Below are 11,069 nucleotides of genomic sequence, written 5' to 3' on the forward strand. Positions count from 1 at the left end.
CTTTAGAGGCCGGGTGGTGATACCATATGAGACGATGTCCATTTACAATAAAATAAGCATGTGTATCATCAATCGTGACAATTCTGACAATTCCATTATCAAATACCTCATCAATCTCATAAGGCCCCATCCAACGAGAGCAAAGCTTCCCCTTAAAGTCTTTAAAATGAGAATAATATAGTAATGCCCAATTTCCTTTATGAAAGACCTTATTCTTAATAAATTTATCATGCCATTTTGTTATTTGCTATTAAATCGCATTAGTTCTCTGGACAACCATTAAACGAATTTCATCTAGTTCATTTAGTTGTTCAGTCAGTGTTTCTGAGATTCCGAAAGGTCCATTCCTACTTCGAGAGTTGTTCTATCATAGATATTATAGCTTCCTTTTCAATGATGAATATTCACTAACTTTAGCATAGATATTATCAATGTGTAACTAGATGACTCATCAATACCACATCCCAAAAACCATATCTCATTTTACAATTAAAATATTTTATTTGAATTCATTTTTATAGTAATAAAATCTAATATATAATCATTAATTATAAGTTAAGATCTATTTTACCTTATAAATTAAAATAATGGTTTTGTAACTATATTTAAATTAAATTAAAAAGAATATAAAAATAAATAAAACTTACAATAGACTTACAATATAACAATATGTCACTTTACCATAGATATTATTAGGGTGTAAATTGGCTTTGTTACAGGACCATCAATATCGCACGACCATAGATACCATGACTCATCAATACCACATCCCAAAAACCATATCTTATTTTACAATTAAAATATTTTATAAATATTTTATTTAAAGTCAATATTATAATCATAACTTTCTAGACAACTCCTCTGCCTCGTTAGACTATGGGTATAATCATTAGTTACAAGTTAAGATCCATTTTACCTTATAAATTAAAATAATGGTTGAGTAGCTATATTTAAATTTAATTAATAAGAATATAAAAACTTTAATACCTACAATAGACTTACAATATAACAATATTTTCAATCATGAATATTCACACTCACTTTATCATATTAACATGTAAATAGGCTTTGTTATAGGACCACCAATACCATGACTCATCAATACCACATCCCAAAAACCATATCTCATTTTACAATTAAAATATTTTAAAAATATTTTATTTGAATTCAGTTTTATAATAATAAATCTAAAAGGAATATAAAACTATAATTGTTTTTGAGATATATTTAAACTATTTATCACATTAAAATATATATTACATCCCAAAAATCATGGCTCATTTCACAATCAAAATATTTTATAAATATTTTATTTGAATTCAATTTTAAAATAGCAAAAGGTAAAAGGAAAAAAAAAATATTATAACTATTTTTTGATATATATAAACCTTTTATCACATTAAATTATACAAGATATAAATAGTATCTATAAATTACCATTAATTTTACTATAGAAATTAAAATAATAATTTTGTAATCATATTTAAATTTCATTAATACGCACATAAAAACTTAATACTTACAATGTCCATTTTAACTTTGAATCCACCATGTGTTGAAAGCGATAAGATATTTGAAATGCAAAATATCTTAGGATACAAATACCATGAGTAATACCATGAATTCTCATAAACTTGGAGCGAGTAACCAAGTTTACCTTAACTACCCAACAAAAATTAATTAAAAAAACAATAACTTAGAACTTTTATTTTAACATAAGGTTATTTTTATTTTTATTTCAAATTTCCATTAACTACACGAGAAAAATGATATAAAAAATAACATAGAAATTATATTTTAATATAGGATTATTTTTATTTTATTTTATTTTGAAGAGGGTGGGCAACAAGATTTTTAACTATGGATGTTCAATCACCTGCACTTTACCATAGATATTATTAACTTGTAAATAGACTTTGTTACAATACCATAACATGGGCCAATACCATGACTAGTCAATATCCAATACCATGACTAGTCAATATCACATTCCCCAAAACCATTTATCACTTCACAATCAAATATATATATATATATATATATATAATGTAATTTGTTTTTTTTTGTGGAGAGAGCATAAAATGGAAGAGATGTCGTAATTTCCTATTATATTATGTTATCTAAACATTTTGACTTGGTCAAAGTATGTATACATTAATTAAGACGTGTTCTAAGGTTATCTAATAAACTTCTATAAGCATCAAGACACTTCACGTATGGTACATTACATATTTCCAAGATTTAAAAATATTACAAAAATTAATTTAACTTTATTTTATATTATTATTATTATAATATAAAAAAATTGACATATGATTTAAAAATAAAAATCTAACAAATTTTTTTACCATATGATCAGTGTTATGCAATTTTTGAGTCAAAATACTGCAAGTTTCAATACCATATACTAAAAAAAATTATAACTCATCTTTGTATTACACGCTTAATTAATTAATTTAATTAGAATGACAAAAATCACCTTAACAGATTATATATATATATATATATATATATATATATATATATATGTATGTATATATTAAATTCTGTCCATTTACCATAGGTAGTTGGTGAGGTTAATGCCTCAATATTATTATTATTATCTATTTTTAAGATCACAGTCAAGCACGTGTATGAGACCCCTTGTTTATAGGACAAGGAACGCATCTTAACTGAGTGATTTGAATACTAAATCTATAACCACCTCTATGACCACTTATTTGTAGGACAAAGGACCCATCTTAACTGTGTGATTTGAATACTAAATCTATAAAACTATAAATGTATGACCCTGAAAAAACACATTGTTATATAAAGTCTTGGATCTCTGAAGCTTTGAAACACATTGTTTTATAGAGTCTTGGATCTCTGGAGCTTTGAGTAAAGGCCATTGGGAAACAGGGGCATTTGCGGTGGTCTAATGGAGCTTATTCCAGATGATATCGTTCGTGAGTGCTTGTTGAGAGTACCTTACAAATCACACTATACGTTGAAAGGTGTCTGCAGAAGTTGGGAGGCTACAGTGAGTAGCCCTAAATTCTATGAAGATAGAAAAATATCACGAGTAAGTGAGTACCTGCTCTGCTTGATTCGAAAATACCGGATCGCTCGTCATGATCACCGTTATGCATGCGTAGTAATGGTATATGACCCTGTGAAGCGCACCTGGGAAAACCTACCTCCCATTGACGATGCCCGCTTCGCTGGCATACCACAACGGTGTAAGTGCGTGGCTGTGAATAGAAAGTTGGTCCTCATAGGTGGATACAATGGAAGTAGCCACGACACGAGTCTGATGAAGAGTGTGTACATTTATGACTTTGAGTCCGCCAGTTGGAGCCGCGGATCTGACATGCCCACACCTCGATCATTCTTTGCCTGCTCTGTCTCTTCTTCCACAGGACTTGTCTACGTGGCTGGCGGGATCAATGAAACGAAAACTCCTCTGGCCGCTGCTGAAGTTTATGACGTGGAGAAAAACACATGGGAAATTCTGCCTCATATGAACCAACCACACGGCCATGCATGCCACGGTGTTTTCATGGAAGGTAAATTTATGGTGATAAGCGGAACCCAATTGAACAGAAGTGCAGAAGTTTACGATCCGAGAGCGAGAAGTTGGAGAATGCGGGAAGATATGTGGAGATTCGGCGGATATAACTGGAAAAGTATTGCGGTTACTTCCTCGTCTGGCGAGTTGTACGCGTTCAGTGGACAAGAGGTGCTCAAGTATGATGGTGAGAAAAATGTTTGGTCTGTTGTGGCCTCTCTCCCACGATTTCATCCCCATTATTTTAGTGCTACACAATGGGGCAACTGGATTTTCGTAAGTGGATGTGACAAATCCTACAAAGACGTGGCGTACCTGTTTAACCCCTCAACTGGGCAGTGGGTTGATGTTAGGCTTAGTGGTGGTCCAGGAAGCACTTCCGGTATCTTCGTGTCTGCAGCAACTGTCGAGATTTAAGGCCATGGTTCATTTCGTGGGGTAATTTGGTGGGTAATTTAGTTTCCTGGATTAATTTTTCGGATAATTTCAGGATGCAGTGGGTTTGCAGTTACGTGTTTGGGGTAGTGATCTGGTGGGTAATTTAGTTTTGTGGAGTAATTTTATGGGTAATTTAGGGATGTACTGAGTTTGGAGTTTCGTAATTGGACCAGTATTTAGCAAAGCCACCCATTGTTTCCTGGCATAATTTATTGGTTAATTTAGTTGCGTGCAGTAATCTGATGCACCATGCACAACATTTTGTAATTGGACTAGTATTCCTATTACAATGAAGTTATTTTGTAATAAAGTTATTTTTCAAATGTTCATAATTTAGGGATATTTAATATAATGAAGTTATTTTTCAAATGTTTTGTTAATTTAATTAATTATTAATAAATGTAAAGATTCTTATATTAAATGAAAATGAAAATGTAAAAGGTTTTATTAAATTAGAATCTGAGATGAGTTATAGTTATTAGAGTTAAATTAAAACTAAAATTATATAATTTTTTTTTTCTTTTTTCATTTGAGAGTAATTAATAAGGTAATTAATTTTTAATGCAACACATGGTTTATAAGTTAAATAAGAAAACACTAATTTTAGATTATATAAAATTTACTATTTTAGATTTATTTTGGACCAAGGATTTATTTCACAACTCTGGATTTATCTAATTCAGGATCTATCCTCAAGGTGCAAACCTATTCTCAAATTGTACACTCTAAAAATAAAGTTTGCAGGTTGAGGCTTTCCTCTAAAAATATGATAAGTCCTAGTAAAATAGATAAGCGAGTTGATATAATATAAATATGATTCTCATAAAAAATTTCCCATTCATTTTTTCAAGTATAAAAGAACATAAACAAATATTTTTATTTGTATTTTATTATTTTTTATTTTAAAAAAATGAATTACAAATTATTAGTTTTACATTTGCTTTTATTTTTTACCTAAAATATTAGTATTTTAATATTACAAAAGGTTAGTTTCTTTTATTTTTTTAAATAAAAATCTATCAATATATTGATATTTTTATTTGAAGTATTTTAAACTTTTAGTTATTTTTTTACTAAAATATTCATATGAATTAAAAATACATGTGTCAACCAAGTTGATCATGAACAAAATGATACATTAATTTTAAATAGAAAATTTTATGTTTTGACTATTTTTAGTTTTTAGTTAATTTTTTTTTAACTAATGTATTCATATTTTTAATAGAAAAAATTAGAAGAATATCTACATGAGCCTAGAGCTATCAAATACCTTGCTATACCTGGAGGTGAAAACAATTCATGAGGTTTTACATTCCTCCAGGAATATGAAAGATTCATAATTAAATGGATCTATGTAATATCCCTATCGTAATCAACCCTGCTTAAAAGTAATTTTAAATTACGAAAAAGTTACAGAAACTAATCTTCAAGAAAGGAAAGAAAGTGGATGGAGGCAACGGTTGGAGTTTATCGGAACTTGCACTCCGACTCATTAGGCTTTCGGATGCATGCCTTTCTGGCTTATATAATTAAGTGTTTCTATATAGGTTTGCACGGACTGGCATGCAAATTTTTAAACCATGCAGGATGCTATTGTTTATGGAATATCTCATGAGATTATCATGATTTATGAGAGTCATAAGGACGAGTATGCTTGCTTTTGAATCCAAAGGCAGTTCGATTCCGAAGTATACTCTGAATTAGCTTGCGCGTTTCTTGACTGGACAACTGGATCCAGGGGCTCTTCAGCTCACAGAAAAGTATTCAAGCCTTTTGTTGTTGTTCTTAGCAGGGAAAGTAGAATGGAGTTGCAACTATAATTGCAGCGATGGTTGTTCTTGATTATGTACGTATTCTTTGGCATCGCTGTCCCAATTAGTGTGTTGTTGTTCTTAGCAGGGAAAGTAGAATGGAGTTGCAACTATAATTGCAGCGATGGTTGTTATTGATTATGTACGTATTCTTTGGCATCGCTGTCCCAATTAGTGGAGGTCCGGCGGAGGATTTATTTGGTAGACCGCCTGGTCAGCCAAAATTAAATCTTAAACAATAAGCTGGATTCATCACAGTATTTATTTGGTAGACTGCCTGGTCAGCCAAAAGTAAATCTTAAACAATAAGCTGGATTTATCACAGTGGATGAGCACGCTGGCTGTGCATTGTTTTATTATTTTGATGGAAGCATGCAGTGGAAGCATGGAGTGAGTCACTAAAGAGATAAGTATCTATGCCAAATCTTGGAAAATATAGGAGTTTGTGTTAGTATTTGAAATGAATATATGTTTATTTTGGACATAGAAATAGCTATTTTGGGTAAGGATAACCCATATTCAAACAATAGTTATTGCATTTATGGAAAAGAGAATGCATATAAAAGAAATAGCAGTTAAGTTGGATTTTATTGAAAATGGATACAGGGTTTATTGCAATGGGATGCTAGCAAATTTTGAAGTTCTTGTGAAATAGTTATGCATTGTATGCATAACAAAAATAGCTATTGATGTCCTTCTAGGCACATAGATAATCATTCTAACTTTCTTGAAGAAAAAGTATGTTTTATATACACATAAATATAGTTTCTTTTTAGAAAAAGTGTGCATACTTCATGCATGAAAATGATGGCTTTTATGAGAGATCTCTTGAAAACAAAAATAGATATTCTTTCCTTAAAAGACACATATGAATAGTGTTCATAAAAGAACCAGAATCCATACTTGTTTCATGAAAAGATTATGTGCAATGAAGTAAAAGTAATTGTGTTAGGAAAAACACATGTTGCATGCACATAAGGGTAGCTATTGTGACATTGAAAATATGATTTTGGGTGTACGTAGAGAAAGTATTATGTTGACTTTCTTGGAAATAATAATCGATGTTAACGCTTTTGAAAATATTAATCTCTTGAAAAGATTGTCTTGCTAGATGAGTTGGGTCGATTTCTTGATTCTGGTGCATAAAAGGGTAAGTTAACCTTGTTATTGTTTCTTGATTTTTATGCATAAAGATGGGTATCTATAATATTTTCTTGAAAGGGAAAGCATGAGAAACTTACTTATAGGAAGATAGAGAAATGGGGTTATAATGACCTCCTTTAAGAAAGAAGTATGTAACTGTTTACATGAAATGATGGTAGAATTCTAGAGAAGGGAATATGTGTTGCATACATTAAAGAAGGGCTATTATGATAAGCTATTGGATGCACAAAGTATAGTCAATGTGTTATAGAGATATATTCTTTGTATGGATAGAAGAACTATTGAGTCATATTTCTTTAGGAAAATGATATGTGATTAATTTTATGCTAACATAACAATTATCTTAGTTTCTTGTTGAATGAGATGTGTATGCACACGAGGTTGGTGTTAGCTTCCATTAGAAAGGATTTACATTCTCATGCGAGAGAAGACAACAAGTTGTGTGACATTGCTTTATATATTTGCATGCATGAAAAGTAATAGCTAAAGGACTAGATCTGTTGATAAAGTTTATGTAAATTTTCATGTAAGAAGATTATAACTGATGTTGTAGCTAGTCCCTTCAAAGGTATGCATTAGTGTTTTGTCCTCTAAGAATATGTTCTTATGTGAAGGGAAACATTAGTTAATATGATTATATATAAATGTAATCATGATATCAATGTTGGTAATGATAACATGGGTAGGAAAAGTTGGATTACTTGCACAAGGTAGAGATTATATTTAACGTTGTGGCAGGAAAAGGATTAATGGTCCATGCCGTACAAGTTCGCTATAGTGAACTAGTCTATAATCAGGTCACTGTGCGAGATTTGGCATAACTCTTCCTTGGAGAATCCAATTTGGATCATACTGGTGGCATTGAAAAGAGGACATATAGGGCTAGTGCAGATCAAAATTTCAGAATTGGATGATCCAAAATTACATAGATACATCAGAGGAAATATCGAGCTCCTACAAAGTGAAAAAGAGTGTGCAAATTTTTTAAAATTTTTTCTTAAGGTTGGTTTGAAAAATTATTTTGAAAAATTCGAAGGGCATAGTGGAGCATTATTATTGGTAACTGATGCCCTGAGGAAAGAAAATGCAAACAATTCGTAAGCAACTTGAAAGCGCTAGCATGACTCATGAAGAAGAGGAAGAAATGCTACATGATATTGTTATAGGGAAAAGTGTCTACACAGAACTGGTTATCCCACTAAGGTGTGGTAGCTACCTTAGAAACAAACAAAATAAAGCTATTTTCATTTTTTCTTTTATGAAATATAGATGAGAGAAGAACAAAGAAGACCAACCTTTCTCTTGCGCTAATCTCCTAGTTCGATTCCTCTCTCTCTTGATAGTCTTTCGCTACTTGTTCCCTTGCATGCCTAGCTTCATAAAGTACCTGTAAGATCACAGTAGCATAACACTATACAAGAACATGGATCTATAATCATAAACAATCTAGGATCAGATGTAAACTGACCATAAAAATGCATAAAACATAAATGACACAAGAGTATGGAGGAAAACTTGAATAGATTTTATTGATAAACAAGAAAGAGCCAAGGGAGTTACAACGAGTTGTTCTGACCCAGCATCATCCTCTCAGCAAGTAAGCCCCTCTTCACCTCATACAAAGCTTAGATCACCCAACACTCTGATGTTACCTTAAGAAACCAATAGTAATTCCTTACAATATGCAAAATTCCAGCCCCTGGATCTCTGAGATGAGGCATCCATATATAGATATCTGTAAGGGAGATGAGTCAGCTTGTGATTTGATTAGTGTTTTCCCTCTGATAGTTCTTGCTTCCACTTGGAGATTGATGATCTCTTACTCATCCTTGGTCGAATTCAGAGGGGAAATTGTCATAGGAGAAGTTTCTGGAAGATTCCATGCCTCTCCACCTCATGGAATGACACTGCCATTTGTCGATTTTCACCTATCGCATCCCATAGAAGGGCTTTTTGAAATTCAACGCGTCCACACAGTGTATTTAGGTGAGATGCAACGCACTTTGCCTATGGAGCAGCTGAAATGATGCTGTTTTGACCAATTCTGAGCAGTTTTTCATGGAGAACTTCTGAGAGAAGCTATAATCAGTTGACCTTGTTCCTTTAGGGGTTAGAACAACACTTTTAGGGACTAAGGAGCCCTTGGTTTATGGACATTTCATGCTTGGGGTTGTAGTGCCCAAAAATGTCTATAAAAGTTGCCCCCTAAAGCATGAGGTCGTTAATCTTTTGATGTCGGGTGAAATGCTTTATTATGAGGATCCGAAGTTCTTTCAAGTCGGGCGGAGACCTATAATAAGATACAATACAATACATTATCTTCATATTATTTTCATAATCTAGCTTAGGCGGGCATTCCCATGCTCAGCTTTATAAATTCATTTTCATGTACATAGGATAGACAATCGTCTGAGTGTAGACTGATGATTCTAGTAGAGTCATCATCCCTTTGATTGGATCATTATCTGTGCAGCAATAATGTACATTTGATGTCTTTATTTCCCTGAATATATATCGCAACCCAGATGGATGAAACTAGATCTGGGGTCTTCAATCTCGTTCAATCTTCACTCGAAGTACAAGTCTATCCATGTGAGAGATGTTCTGGAGTCGAACATGGAAAGACATCGCCTGATTACCAGCCAATGATGTAAGTTGTTAACAGATGCGAGAGGAATCACCGATAATGATAATGACCCTCAAGGTACTGCAGTACAATTCGCGTGGTGTGAATAAAGGACTTGGTGTCGAACACCACACAAAATCTTTCGGTCGAAGGCCATAGATGTAAACCTGTCACCGGAAGTGAGAAACTTGCCATTGAGGCATGCAAGCTTCAAAGTACTGAACGGGGTATTCCTAGATCGACTTCTTGGATAATGAGCTAATGTCGACAAGAAGCGATCCGTCACAGGAGGGCTTTAATGAATCCCACATCAATGACACGGAACGGAGCAAATGATTTTAATGGAGGTGAAAACAATCTGATGACATAAGGTTCAGGGTGGCGGTCATGAAAGAATGGAGTGTAAATGAATTGTAGCGGGTGAGACATAGGTGAATTCTCTGAATGACTTCTCTTGAACATATCGGCGACACTGACGTGATGGATTGGTAGCATTAACCCCAAATGTGGATGGTGTGATGGGACCATGGTGATGTGACCAGTGAATGAAACAACCCAACCCGACTTGGATGCGGAGTGAAAGTGTCATGTTCAGGAGCGACTTGCTACCAACAAAGTTTCTTCAATTTTTTCTTCCCAATTTTTCCCCAGTCATTGCTGACCAGTACCTCTTTATTTTTGTCAAGCTTGAGGAGGATAGGATATGCTTTTTCTATAATTTGCCCTTCGGGCAAACCCATCACTATGTTTTAACGAGCCTAGCGATAGTGAAACTCGTTCTTGTCTGCTATGGACAAGTTTGTCGCTATTAAGTTTTAACGAGTTTAACGACAAAGATAACTCGGTCCTTTTTAATTTTAGAGAGTCTAAAAAGGAACATAAAGGAAGCTCCAAAATTCCTTTTTTGTCATCTAATCCCTTAAGTCCGAAAAAGTATAAAACAATACAGAAGGGATGAATTTTCGATACTTTTAACGAGCCGAACAAAACAAGCGCTCGATCTTTTTGTGTAATAATCCCTCAGGTCCAAAAAGATTAAAATCTAAAGGTGGGATAGCACTTCCGGTCCCTTTAACGAGCTGGAGAGGCCAATGGCTCGACAATCTTTTCATATTTTATGAGTCAGTTGAAAAGAGCTTAAAGGAGACTCGTCTTTTGAGGAATGAGGGATAAAATTGGGTAGCAGCTGATTCCAGGTAAGGTTTGGAATTTTCCAATCACGACAATGTTACAAGGATGGCTAGTGAGATCACTCTTCGCAGTTGTTCTTCAAAAGGGGTAAACAATCAAATGGAGGTGAATGATCGGCCAATACAGAGTGGAGGTGATGATGAGAACACGACCAAGGATTTTGAAAGCTGAAGTACTACATTCACAATGGTTATTTACCGGGAAATAGTTCATTTTTTAATGAGCTTAAACGCGGGGAGAAACATTTTCTCATGGCTTATGTTTATCTTTTAGCAAGCTTGAACTATGC

At 33.3% G+C, this 11,069-nt stretch overlaps 1 protein-coding gene across 1 annotated transcript; it reads left to right on the forward strand.

Moving 5' to 3' along the window:
- Positions 1-2,920: 2,920 nt before the first annotated feature.
- Positions 2,921-3,967, forward strand: LOC149242637 (F-box/kelch-repeat protein At1g80440-like). Its single transcript, XM_089370925.1, has one exon. It carries the CDS (start codon positions 2,921-2,923, stop codon positions 3,965-3,967), a length of 1,047 nt encoding a protein of 348 aa, XP_089227051.1.
- Positions 3,968-11,069: the final 7,102 nt, after the last annotated feature.

The sequence above is a fragment of the Pinus tabuliformis genome, chromosome 8 (assembly GCF_031772625.1).
Source record: "Pinus tabuliformis cultivar Carrire ecotype Pingquan chromosome 8, CPIR1, whole genome shotgun sequence".
Classification (NCBI taxonomy): Eukaryota; Viridiplantae; Streptophyta; class Pinopsida; order Pinales; family Pinaceae; genus Pinus; species Pinus tabuliformis.